This window comes from Scophthalmus maximus, chromosome 11 (genome assembly GCF_022379125.1).
Source record: "Scophthalmus maximus strain ysfricsl-2021 chromosome 11, ASM2237912v1, whole genome shotgun sequence".
NCBI classification, from domain to species: Eukaryota; Metazoa; Chordata; class Actinopteri; order Pleuronectiformes; family Scophthalmidae; genus Scophthalmus; species Scophthalmus maximus.
In genome coordinates this window covers 22,259,455-22,273,108 of record NC_061525.1, presented here as the reverse complement: position 1 = coordinate 22,273,108, position 13,654 = coordinate 22,259,455, and the positions used below count along the sequence as shown (strand labels likewise).

At 44.5% G+C, this 13,654-nt stretch overlaps 1 protein-coding gene across 8 annotated transcripts in view; it reads right to left on the bottom strand.

The window, feature by feature from the left end:
• Nucleotides 1–6,386: 6,386 nt before the first annotated feature.
• Nucleotides 6,387–13,654, bottom strand: part of ets1 (v-ets avian erythroblastosis virus E26 oncogene homolog 1) — an 83,664-nt gene continuing 76,396 nt past the window's right edge. For 4 of the 8 annotated variants that reach the window (XM_047335828.1, XM_047335829.1, XM_047335831.1 and 1 more), the window contains 3 exons: nucleotides 13,043–13,309; nucleotides 8,661–8,779; nucleotides 6,388–7,687 (listed from right to left, as the gene is read on the bottom strand). In XM_047335828.1, the coding sequence (XP_047191784.1) occupies nucleotides 7,472–7,687; nucleotides 8,661–8,779; nucleotides 13,043–13,309 (602 nt within the window). In that variant the 3' untranslated portion in view covers nucleotides 6,388–7,471. Of the gene's footprint in view, nucleotides 7,688–8,660; nucleotides 8,780–13,042; nucleotides 13,310–13,654 lie in introns of all 8 variants that reach the window. The other 4 variants (XM_047335827.1, XM_035624003.2, XM_035624002.2 and 1 more) reach the window with 2 other exon arrangements.

Genomic DNA, 13,654 nt, shown 5'->3' with positions numbered 1-13,654 from the left:
TTCTTCTTTAATCTGTGTCAACCAGGGTTGGTTTGTCAAAAAGCCTCCATTATTGTATTATTTTAATAAAAATTAAAGTTAATGTATGCTTTTGAAGACACTACATCGTGAGTCAGTTCTTAAGGTTCAACAGAAAAATTACTTTTTAAACAAGACCAGTAGTTATGGGGTCCAGAAGACGGAGATTGCCGGAGAGTGAGAGGCGACATCGTGCTTCTCCTTCACGAAGTAAAGAAGCAACAGATGAGTGTGTTTGTATCATACTAAAGCTTGTCATAAGTAGCCAAAGCTAGAGAGCAAACTTCCCCTGAAACCTTGGCTGTTTTTCTTTTATTTTTAATGACTTTTAATAGAGATATCCAATCCATTTGTTTTCCAATCTGTGTAATAAAGCTCCAAGATAATTTCCCTTTTCATCATATATGGCACATTGACATCCATCTTGTGTATCTCATCCGAACCAGTGATAATAAGATGTAACACTGAGTAAAAGAAGCCATTCTCCCTACATGGATACAGCATATTTTTGATAGCTCCCAAAATTGTAATCGATGCAACAATTTGACGTAGAGCGTTATCGTCATGCAAACAACTGCATCTGGCCTTGTATGGGATAAAATGTTGCGTGTTCCTTTTGTGTGTTAGTCTTTCTCACCTGGAGTTGAATGACCACACTTTTCACTTTTCTGCAAAGCTCTGTCACCGTGACAACAAAAACTGCCAATACGCGGTACGTTTTGTCGACGCATCCATCCACCGCAACCTTTCCCCTGCACGGACCATGTCGCTATTTAAAAAACACAAAACAACTTGGGTTTTGTGTGGATTTCTTGTTTAGGAGTAAAAAAAACGAAACAAAAGACAGTTCATCCAGTCCTCTGTGTCTCTGAGACATTCCTGAAGTTTGACAACCTGATTATTGGTTAAATATACCTGTGAGTCATCTGTGTAGCAATGAAAAAAAATGTAGAATGCACTATTCTTCATTCCCACATCTATCGAGGTTAATGACCAAAACTTTTAGTATTCCTTTGAATAAAGACACAACGTATGTACAGAATATTAGTCAGGAGTCATGAGTATGACTATAGTCCAGACATTTTCATACCAGCTCGGTGCACTTGCGTCCTAAACCCTGCAGACCAGATTAGCAAAAGACAATTCCATGAGAAGAGTTTTCGTGTTTGGGATAGACAATGGTGCTTTGAACTTGAGTCCACTCTGGCCACAAGTCAGCCCAACCATGAAGGACAATAGGTCACATGATTACATCCCCCTCACAACTGACTCTTAGCTCCGGCCACCAGGGACCCCCAGGGACACATCAGTCATATTTCACAACTTCTCTGCGTAATGGAAACACTGGGTTGGCCTCTTCCTGCGTCACAGGGATTCTCTTTCTTTGAAGGGGACATTCATTCAGGGCAGTCAGTGATATATATTCAACGATATATATATATATATATATCGTTGTATTTCATCATTATCATAGCAGAGGATCCACCAGGTCGTAAATCTAAATACCGTTACAACTGAAGTCTAATGCAGACAAGAGCTTTTGAGATAATGACATTTTGGAATGTGTGATATTCTGCACAACTGTAAAAAACGAATATATATAGTTGTATTTCATCATTATTATAGCAGAGGATCCATCAGGTCTTAAATCTAAATACTGTTACAACTGAAGCTTTAAACTGACAAGAGCGTTTCTGATAATGACATTTTGGAATGTGTGTTTTCTGCACCACAACATGTAAAATATTAAAAAATGTTAGTCAGCATTTCAGGATTTCATTCAGCTACCATCTGCTGCGCTCATTTTTTTGTACTCATCTAGATGACATACACATGTACTGTAATGTTCTCAAATGGAGATTTATGTGACTAGCTTTGGAGATTTACAACGTGCGCACACACACTAGATTCACCGCATAAGCAGTTTCCTCCGGTATACGATCCACCAGCCCCCCCGACGACGAGCGCGATCGGTTTGAGAGATACGAGGAGGATAGATTTACTAAATCTATTACAAATTACTCTCAGGACCGCAACGTCTCGTGCTGCTAAGCGACACCGCATGTTTTCAATTTAGCATTTTAGTGTTTGCTTAGACTCGATCTGTAATTTGGTGGCCCAGCCACAGCTCCGCGTCATTTGAATGCTATGCTGCTAATTAAGACTCGATCCATCCGAGGCAAAAAGGGACGTGCAACACACAACGCTCTGCTACTGAGCTCCTGCTGTCAGTTTGATAAAAGGGTTAGTAATTTAATTTTTGGGAGGAAAAAATCTAAGAACTGTCGCTCCCAGACCTTCAGTCACAGACGCAGCGCGCTCGGCTGCAGTGGTCAATCATCATTTGCGAGCCAGTTTCCATGCTTCCCTCCCTCTCGTATGTTCTACTCCCACACAGGTATGTCCTGAGACACATATACTGCAGCTTGAACTCAAAACTATGTCATTCTGTCGTCCCTTCACCCCATAAACAGAACAGAGAAACGATATGTGATCCATTAGTATGATTCTTTTTCATTGTAAAGAAGCGCCATGATGTTCTTGGCAACTTTAAAATGGGATTCCTGCAGGAAGAAACCCTACAGGCCTATTCAGACCTATTTGAATTTTCCCGAAATTCCATGCGTGTCTCATTGACTTCACCTAATAAATTCACTCCAGAGCTTCACGTTTTTTTTTTTAAAGTGCAACAGTGTCCCCCATAACGAGGCCTATATATTTCTCCCAACTCCGTGGCCATGCACCACGTTCATCATGCTCCCTCCTTCTCCGTCCCTCAGTCATGTTAAGACTACGCGCAGGAGACAGATGTATGGCTTCGGTGAGACCCCTCCAGATAAATATTTGGGTTTGAAATTCTGACAAACGAGCCGCACTCCGGTGTCAAGAGAGCTGTAAGCCGCTGACGACGGGTGGGGGTGATACTTTTTTGTGTGTGCGTGTCGGGAGAAAGGCAGAAACCATCCGACGTCTCTCAGCGTCTGCCAGGTGTGACAGCTCTCACTTTCTGCACAGACTTCCTCCTCTCGTCTCGTCTCTCTCTCTCGGATGTCTTTCACCTCTGAACACAGCTTTAAATCAGTGGGAGCTTTCTTCGTCTTTTTTCTGTCAATGAAGCACATGAAGGGGAAGGGGGGTAACAAATTTTTCGAAAGGCGCGAGTCAGCTTGGCGTCTGGGTTTTTACGGATTGGGGGCCGGTACGAGTGGCATCATAACGGTGTGTACTCTGGTTCCCGGTCTGTGTTTAAAAAGATCTGCCCCCCCCCCCCCATCACGTCTGGTCCGGATCATCGGCGCAGTCGGAGCGAGGGAGGGAGGTGGAACCGGAGAAGAGCCACCTGGGTAACCTCCGCCTGCCCTCCGCCAAAGAACACCACCACCGACGGGTCCGGCAGAGGAACGCGGGGTTGGGATTTCAACACAAGGCAGCTCTGTCATGTTTGCTCCAGGGTTCCATATGAAGTCAGTCGAGCATATAAATATATAGATTCTGTTTCATGTGATTTTTACAGGAGGGGTGTCTCATGTGATCAGCGTCACTGTCATTCTTACATCTCACATTTGCCCTCTTATGCAAATCTGACCCAAACTAAATCCACATTTCTAAGACTTTATTTTTCCAAGTTTCTACATCCAGACCTTTTTTTAATCTTAAAATAAAACAGCTCTATCCGATCTATCGGAACCTGTAGTTTTGGCCCGAATGGCGAGACTTTGCTGCGGCGGGGGCCAAACAGCTGTGCAGTGCGGGGCAGCAGGCCACGGGGCCCTGCATGTTTTCTATCAGGAGTGGAATTTATATGAGCCCGGGGGTTAGGAGCACATGAACGCGGCCCTTGGTGAGCTGTTTCTGATTTGACGTCACCTCGTCAGCGCACGAGAGACGCCCACACACGCACACACCCCATCGATCCGCCTGGTGACTCCAGATCGCAACAGTTGGTTTTCTGCAGAATGTGAATCAAATATGAATGCGACTAATGATTATTTCCATAGTCGATTAATCTGTGGATTAATCGATTAGTTGTTCGGTCCATAAAATGTCATAAAATGGTGAAAAATGTCATCTTGTTTTACCAAAACCCCAAGATGATGTTTTGTTTTGTCCACACACCAAAGATATTCAGTTTACTGTCACAGAGGAGCAACGAAATCAGAGGACTGACTTCTTTTTCATATAAAATTACTTGAACCGATTAATTGTTTTATCAAAATAGTTGGCGATTGATTTGTAGTCGATTATTAATCTATTTACTGTTGCAGCTCTAAACACCACATTTCAATGTAATGACATATTATAAGTATAGTATGCCATGCCCATGAATCCAAACAGTAACGCCACACACGCAGTGATGAAATCTTTGTTCACATATATTTTATAACATTTTGAAGTACATTAAGTACATTTTTAGAAATAGAAGCTACAGTTTATAAAACCTTTCCAGCAGAAATCATTGATGGGCCAGCATCAGCCTTTTTTTTCTTTTTCTCTTGCAGACAGCTCGATTTTCTATATATATATATATATATAAAAAAGAATAAAAAAAAACAGAAAAACAAACAAAAAACAAAATCGCTACATTATTTTGTCCTGCGCTACCGTTAAATTCCCATGAAAGCACCAGCTGTCTGCGTCTCTCGTCGTTTATAAAATATAAATTATTGAAAAATATTCAAATGTTCGTGAAACTAAATACAATAAAAATGATCTCATTCAAAAAAAAAAATACAGAGACACTATAAAATATATATATATATATATATATATATATAAAAAAAACTACGAAATCCAAAACAAAAAAAGAAGTTTTTTTCCTTCTGAATCCATTCTGAGATATGCATATGCCACAATCTATGGGTGTGTGTGTGTGTGTGTGTGTGTGTGTGTGTGTACACTTTGCCCGACTACGATTCATTAACACATGAGACCTGCAGTAATCTGACAGTCGACGACAGTATAGTTTCCTGACAACGAGGACGACGACGACGACAACAAAAAACAGTTTAAAGCAACAGAAGCTGTTTTTTTTCTTTCAACGCGTCGACCATACCGACGTTGTGTGACCTCGTGTGACCTCGTGTGACACTGGCAACCGTCACAAATCAACAAAAAAACAACAAAAAAAAAAATCAGTGAAGCTCTCTTTAACATAAAACAGTGACATCAGGAAGAAAAAACAACCCGAATGTAAAACAAAAAAAGAAAAAACAACGACAGTGTTTTGAAACCTTGACACCAACATGCAGGGGAGAAAAAAAAAAGTTTGAACGTACAGTGAAGGGAACTACTAATTCATTTCCTTGTGTCGGCTGAAGAGGAGCAGGGCCGGACGTCACGAGTCGGTGCATCGTCTCTTTTCTGCGCTCGGTGGGAACCCCCCCCCCCCCATTTCTTATTCATCCGAGCGTCCTAAAGCTTTGCGTGAGTTGCTCTCCGGCGACATCAAACCGAGAGATAAAAGAAAAGTCAACACTTTCCCCACAAAATAAAAAAAAGACGGAATGGCGAGAGCTCTTGTTGTTGTGGACGATACGCGCGCGGCTCATAAAAGACCTCACACGGGGTTTTGGTTATTATTACGGCTTTCGTCTTATTTGCGTGAATCCGGGCTCCTCGATAAAAGCATTATGAAATACAATCTGTACAAATAGACATGGGTCACATTCAGCCACTGTAAACAATAACATTGTCTTCGAAGATGACTTTTCTTTTTGTTTTCACTTTGGCATTTCCCATAAGGCCAGAAGAGCAGCCAGCGTTTCCCACTGTATGCTGCCAATTCGCTCGGGGGGCGGGGGGGAAAGCAACCAGTGAATGTATGTGCGTGTGTCGTGTTTGTGTGCCCCCCCCCCCCCCCCCAGCCCCCCCACAAATATGGTCGGAATCATCGGTGAGAGTTTCCTCACGTTGTGTTGTTCGTGGACGGAAGTAAAAAAACAAAAAAAAAACACAACGTACAAATGAAAAACAGTCCGTGTACGTCTCGGTTCGCATTTCAGGTTTCAGCAGTGGTTCGGCAGTGGTTGCAAAATGATAAATACACGAGCACGTGGTATCGCAGAACTCCAAAACACTTGCATCGTCTCCCGTCAGTCATTTTCCTTTCTTTCTTTCTTTCTTTCTTTCTTTCTCTCTTTCTTCACGGATTCCTTCGTCCGTCCCGTACATCTTCCACTCTGCTCACCATCTTTCCTATTCCGCCCGTCCCGTTCTTCCTACGCCCTCGCCCTCCACGACCCAACAATGCTCTTACGAAAAAATTCTTATGAATTTGTTAACCCCCCCCCCCCCCTCAACTTGACATTTGTATTGTTCAAAAACAGACATTAATCTCTGGCACATTAAACGACTCTTCTTCTTCTCAACCCCCCCCCCCCCCCCCACAAACACACACACACACACACATAGATTGTCTACAGTTTGCTAATACTGGCGGTGTATATGCAAAAAACGAAGAAAAAAAAAAAAGGCATAAAGTTTCAGTCACAACATGTGCGTCTCAACGCGGTGGCAGAACACATGGACGTAAAGGAGAAGGTCGAAACGCGTCGGTTTCAAGAGCAAACGGCTGCTTTCGGTCGTCTCGTCGAACCGAGAGGAGAGGCCTCGCGTTCTGAGTAATGTCACCGGCTCCCCACACACCCTGTGAAACCACAGAGGACCAGCGTCTCACAGCGTTGCCTGGCGACGCGATCGGCACATTTCCAAAATCTAGAAGGCTGCGATACCTTCATATGTATATATATGTGTGTGTGCCTGTTCGGGAGGTCTACATGGGGGGGGGGGGGTGGGGGGGGGTTCCCAAAATCAGTAATATAATACTGGCACAAGCATACACTCCTTTTAAAAAGAAAAAGAAAAGAAAAATAAACTACAGACAATACTTTTTGGTCCAAGCTGAAAACTCCCGGAGACAGTGAACATACCGTTCAATCTAAAACAAGACGTTAAACCTTCTTCGATTGTTTTTTTAGTTGTTTTTTACATTTTCGGCAACCGTTTTCAAATTTTGCTCTTTTCATTGGTCCTCTGGTCCCTCTCCGCACCTCCGCACCCCCCCCCCCCGCCCCCCCACTGTGCTACTTAGGCAGAAGTGAACCTTAACTCTACCCGATAGCGTTCCGTCTGCCTCAAGCTGCTAAATAATACATATATATATCACACATACCAACACTCGCACGGACGCACATGCGCGCCCACATATCTCAAACGCAACAGAGTATGAATACAGGCTTTTCGGGGGGGTTGTGCCTTCCTTTTAAAACATGGTCCGAGAGACAAGAGTTGACCAGACTTAAAAAAAACATTTTGCCCCCCCCCCACACACAAAAGAAAAAGGTTTACTGATGCTATTAAAACAGTTAAGACCACTTTATGAGCCGCAATCCCCCCCCAGTCCAACGTGGCTCCTTTAAACGTCCTGTTCCTCGCTCTCCCGCCTTTTTGCCTTTCACTCGTCCGTGTCCGGCTTTACGTCCAACATGGCGTGCAGCTCCTCGGGGGTGTAGCCCAGCAGGCTCTTTAAGTCACAGACAAAGCGGTAGACGTAGCGCTTCCCCGACGTCTTGTGGATGATGTTCTTGTCGTAGTAGTAGCGCAGGCCGCGGCTCAGCTTCTCGTAGTTCATCTTGGGCTTGTTTTTCCTCTTGCCCCACCGCCGCGCAACCTGAAACGACACGGGGGGGAAAAATCCGCTCAAGATGGGACGCCAACAGTTGGGGGGGGGGATCACTAGAATAAACGCGCGACAAGTTATTGTAGTTTCATATCCAGGCAGTAAAAAGAAAATCTTCTCAAGAAAATATATATGGAAGAGAATTAGGGCCGGGCATAAGAATATTTCTTGCATTTCGAGAATAAAGTCGAAATGTAGGGAATAACGTTTTAATACTACTACTACTTTTCTAGCAGCAACAGCAAACAACCGTATGTCGACGTTTTGTTAGCCAGTTTGCTAAGCTAACGCTGGCCGCTAACCAAGTTTCAAAGTTGTGATATTATTATTATTGACAGGCTGAATCGGGAAGAAACGACGCGGTGACAACGGGTGTTTGCGGATGAACGTCCCAACGTGTGTCCTGACACGATAACGTTCAACTGCAAACAACCGGATGTTGATGTTTTGTTAGCCAGTTTGCTAAGCTAACGCTGGCCGCTAACCAAGCTGTCAAGCTGCAATATTATTATTAATGACAGGCCCAACGTGTGTCCTGACACGATAACGTTCAACTGCAAACAACCGATAGTGAGTTTTGAGAGACGCGCAGTTAGCGAAAGCTAGCGTAGCTATGCTAACGTGAGTTGACGTGGATGTGCGACAGCTAGCTGAAACAACATGGCCGTTTAGGGCTGTTTCAACTTTAATCTCCACATTTCGACTTTATTCTCAAAATGTTAAATGAATTAAATAAAAAATCTTCCCCCTCATTCCCGACCCTAATCCTCTTCCTTCCGCAAAAATATAAGTGCAATGCTTTTGGTTTTGGCTATTTTCCCAAAAATGTAAACGGAAGCCAAACAAGGCTCTCGGAGACTAAGAGTAAGACATCACGTTCATCTGGTTATGTGCTCAGGACCTCCCAAGGCACGTGTGCCCTGGCGACCGGCAATGGAGGGGTGGGGGGGCCGCGACCTCTCACCTCATCGGGGTCGGAGAGCTTGAACTCCCAGCCGTCGCCCGTCCAGCTGATGAAGGACTGGCACGACTTGTCGGTCAGCAGCTCCAGGAGAAACTGCCACAGCTGGATGGGGCCGCTGCCTGCGGGAGGGAGGGAAGAGATGTGTGTGTTTACACCCAGAGGACACATTGTGTTGGCGAGGACACTCGGGCTGGCTGCAGGGTGCATGATTCAGGAAACACTGAATTATACGTGTATAAAAATGTAATTTGTTGCAAGGTAGGTTGATGCTTCATGAAACCCAAGAGTAGTAACAACACATTTGGAAAGAGGAGGATGTTCCAGAATGATTTGGATAAAACAGCAAAAGGATAAAACTTATATAAAATAAGAGCATATTCACTTCTGCTGCTGCGTATCAATGAGTTAAATATTCATGCAAAATGACTCGCACATGTCTGAAGAAGGAGATCGAGTGAAAATCTCCCGATGTGGGTCAGACTGAAGTCGACCGATGGAACAGAAAAGAGAAAAAAATGTGACTCCTCAAGCACAACGGTCCCATTCATCGCGTATTCCCCCTCGCCCGCCGGTCGCCCCTGTGCCGTGTGTGAATCCGGAGTCGAGAGAGAGCGTTCCACAATGATGAAATCACCGTTTAAGAAAAAAAAATAAGGCCGAGTGAGAGAGAGTCGAGTGCAGACGGTGTGTGTGTGTGTGTGTGTGTGTGTGTGTGTGTGAGAAAGTCATCAGCGTTACGCTGGAAATGGACGGAGAGTGAAGCGTAATGACCCCGGTGAAAAAACCGAACCACGCCGTCTACTACGACAACATCTCCTGGAAAAGGGAGGGGAAGCAGAGCGAAGGCTGGTGTTTGCCTCTGAACTAGATTCACAGAAGTGCAACTCTGATCTTGTGGTTTTTCTTTTCAGCCTCTACACACCCACCCACTTCTGAGGCCTCGCATGCTGAAATCACACCTGCCATGTGCAGCAGCAGCAGCAGCAGCAGCGTGCAGCCGCCGCCGCCTCAGCAAAAGACTCAAGTCGAAAGTTACCTCAGTCCCTCAGAAAAAACCCAGCTACCCAACACAAAACAAAAAGCTTTCAAGGGGAAACGGACGCCGAACGAGGACTTGGGAGAAGGTGCACGACAAGCAGCTTCCAGCCTCTGGAGAGAATGGAAAGTGGCCGTCCGAGCGAAACACTGAGTCTCTTTCAGACGACAGAGAGGTTTTTTTTGGGACTCTGCATTCCAAAACGTCTGCTCTACTGTAAGAGCGGAGCCCGCATAAGGGCGACACAGTCGCCCGTTCACCAGCTCCCCTGCGCGCTCTCACGCCAGAAAACGCAGGCGACCCCCTTTGACAAAAAAAGAATTTTCCAAAAATATGTTTCAAGTCTCTGTGCACAATGGGCCGCATTGAAAGAGCGTACAGTGTGCCAGCAGAGGGTGGGTGGGGTTCACATTCACATTCACAGCAGTGTTAAGTGTTTGACCCGCAGCACCATAATAAGTCTTGAGTCATATTTGCATGTATAGAAGCAAAGCGGCCCGGGGGGGGGGGGGGGTCGTGAATAATCTATGAATTCCTTTCTTTATTTTTGGCAATGTAAAAAAGAAAAGAAGAAGACAACTTGAAGGTTTTCAAATCATAACTGGCATAATAAAAGAAAAAGTACTTTTTTCTAAATGGATTAACTATTTGAAGTGCAGCTGGCGGGTTACACCGTTGATTTTGGTACAGAAGACGGGGGGTTCGATTCCCGGACTTGGCTGAAATCCAGTGTGGGCCCTTCATGCTACCTTACCACAATATGTTGACAAAATGTCGATCGGAAACCAGAACATATTCACATTTAAGAAGCTGTAGTCAGAGAATTATGACTTTTCTTTCCCATAAAAAACAGCTTGAACCGATAAAATCGATTATCAAAATAGTCGGCGAAGGATTTAGTCCTCGATTACTAATCGATTAACCGCTGCAGCTCCACTTCACACCAGCACTCACACGAAGCTGTAAGTAAATAACTTTGTCTTTCATATTTATTTTCACGCATCGTGTTTCACGTTCCTCGCTTCTGTCCACGACGTGTTTTGCCCCAACACGACGTCAACCTCTGATGAAGTCACTCATGGAGCCTTTTTCATTCTGTCTTACTCTTCACTATTGGATCATGTACAGACATTATGACATCAGAACACATGATGAATGACATCGTTGTTCCGTGAGACTCTTTTGAACTAAATAACCGTGCAGATTAGCAGTTAACTTGTGCATAGCGTCTTTTTGTGACCTGACGTCGGCATTGTTTGGCGACATTGTGGAATTTCGCTCGGGGTTTTCCCCCAATGGCGGCGACCCCGCGGCCTCGTGACTACAATTTAATCACGACAGGGGAAAAAGTCCCAAAGCGCTTTTGTCCTTGAAGCAGAGAATCGGTGTCTACCGGTCAACCTGGCCTTCAAAATCAACATTTTTAAATGCTAAAAAAATCCACTTGAACTAAATCATTCTGTGTCCGCAAAGGATTAAATAATCACGTGATCTGGAGAGTTGGTTGACTCAACATGAGGGGGTCAGTTTCCTAGTTTCACCTAATCATAAGAGCCGCCGAGTATCCAAGGAAACCGTTGCAAATGAGTTCGTTTTTTATGTTCTTTGTTCAAATCAAAAACTTCTTTGACAGATGCCAAAAAATAGTGCGTTCCCGTTAGAGGAGCTTTGCAAATTATATCTGCACATCTCACCCAACCTGCAGAGCGCACACACACACACACACACACACACACACACACACACACACACACACACACACACACACACACACACACACACACACACACACACACACACACACACACACACACACACACACACACACTGTAGCGTCAACCCGCTCTTTGAGCATGCAGGAGTGTATGAAGACGCTTCTCGAGATGAAAAGATAATTCTACTCCGGTGTTATGTGCATGATTCCTGCGTCGCACCAGCGTTGCTAGGACGACCTAGAAAGATGCGGGCTGCAGATAACGGGGGGGGAGGCGGGCGACGAGTGAACACGGAACAAAAGACTGAAAAAGTAAGAAGTAGAAGACGTAGAGTAAGAAGAAATGAATCAACTCCGTTCTACTTGACGGGCATTAGTTGGGCTGCCTGCAAGTGTCGTACAGCTGCACTGAACTTTGTATCTTGTAGAAACTGATGGGAAGAAAAAACTAAATCTAAATCTACCTTGCAAGCTGTGATGATTCTTTGATTAAATGTTTTAATGTTCTCGCGTGATTCTTGCACTTTTTTTGGGAGTTATACGTTCACGGTTGAATTCACTTTGGTCAAAAGCGTCTGCAAAATGAATGTAATGTGATGTAATGTAATGAATTCTGCACCACATGAGAATACTTCACCCCCCAATGAGATAATCAAGGCAAATAATAGGTCTGGTTTTCATTTGCCTTGATTTTGACGTGACCGAAAAAAAAAAAATACATGTGAACCTTTTTAATAAACTACATGCACTAGGCTTTGTGACGTACTTCTGTTTCAAAATAATGCAGCTCGTCTGTTTCCCGTAACTGTTTACTCACTACACTTCACTCAGAGTTTTGTCACGAGTGTTACGCAGGAAAAGCAGGTGACATTTTCAAGAACAGATGAAGAAGAACTCGGAGCGCCGCTGTGTCCCACTTTGTTCGGCGTCATCAGAATTTAACGGCGTACTAGAGCTTGCACAGGGTTTCCGACCTGAGAAGACGATGGCGGGATCATTTCTCCGTCACCTCTCAACACGAAGGTTCCGCAGCGGACATTTTGTTAGCTGTTCGCTAACGAAGAACAGCGCCATTGTTGAACCGGACTGGGAAAAAGTTGAGATTTGTACTAAGTAGAACCCCGGACGTGGTTGTGCAAGTAGCTTTTGTGTCATTATGTTGGTACAGATGCAAGATCTGCAATCTTCAAGGCTAGAGGATTATTATTGTTATTTTTTATTATTATTATGCGGTAGAGTGAATGTCAACAAATGAAAAATTATTGTTGTATCTTGAAAGTGTTCTGATGGCATGCAGACACTACCAGGAATCATCACACGCAATACTCTCCTGTTCATTACATATAAATTAATAATATAGTTCTACATTATGTTAAATTCCATTACTATTAATATTTACAACGGAAGCTTTTTTCTTTAAGATATACACCAGCGTTGAGGTTCTGGGACTGTGAATGACTCACAGCGCCATGTAAATGCTAACAGCTATGAATTACGTTATTATTATTTTACCCGGTGCTTTTTCCTGCTGTGACATTTTTAGAAACTTGCGAAAATGCCGCAGCCACTTTTTCGAGGCAGGAAGAAAAATTACAACGTACAGACTATGCGACCTGTTTTTATTTTATTTACCTGTGTATCCTGCCAGCGCCGCCGCCGGGATGACGGGCTTGTCCTTGCTGAGGTCCGAGCGCTCCCTCACGTAGTCCTTGAAGGTGCCCTTGGGCTTGTGGCCGTGCAGGGCGGCGGCGGCGGGGTAGTCCTCCGAGTCGAAGCTGTCGTACGACGGCACCCGCTGCAGGCTGCTGAACGAGGACTGGCTGCTCCACGACTGCGTCAGCCGGTCGCAACTCTCGAAGCTCTCGATGCTCTCGAAGGAGTCCTGGCCGCCGAGCTTACCTGGGAGGAGGGAGGATGAAGGGACTGTCAACTTTGACAGCATTGTCACATTTACGAATAAGAACTTAAGGTCCCCCTCCACTCAACAAAAAAGAGTTTTTCTTCTGTGTCTGTCCCCCAACATGTCTGACATTGACTATACGGACTTGTATCTGAGCACATGTTGTCACTATAGAGGTGTTTTCACATTTCTGTCACTTCTCTGCAATTTGAAATTCAAAAGGAATCCTGGTCAAAGCTAGATTTGGTACGTCAAAAATACAGAAAAAACAATCGCTGTCGAAAATAAAAGGCGAGGCAAAGAAACCAAAAACTGCCGGTGCATGCAGAGGCAGCGCGTCCATG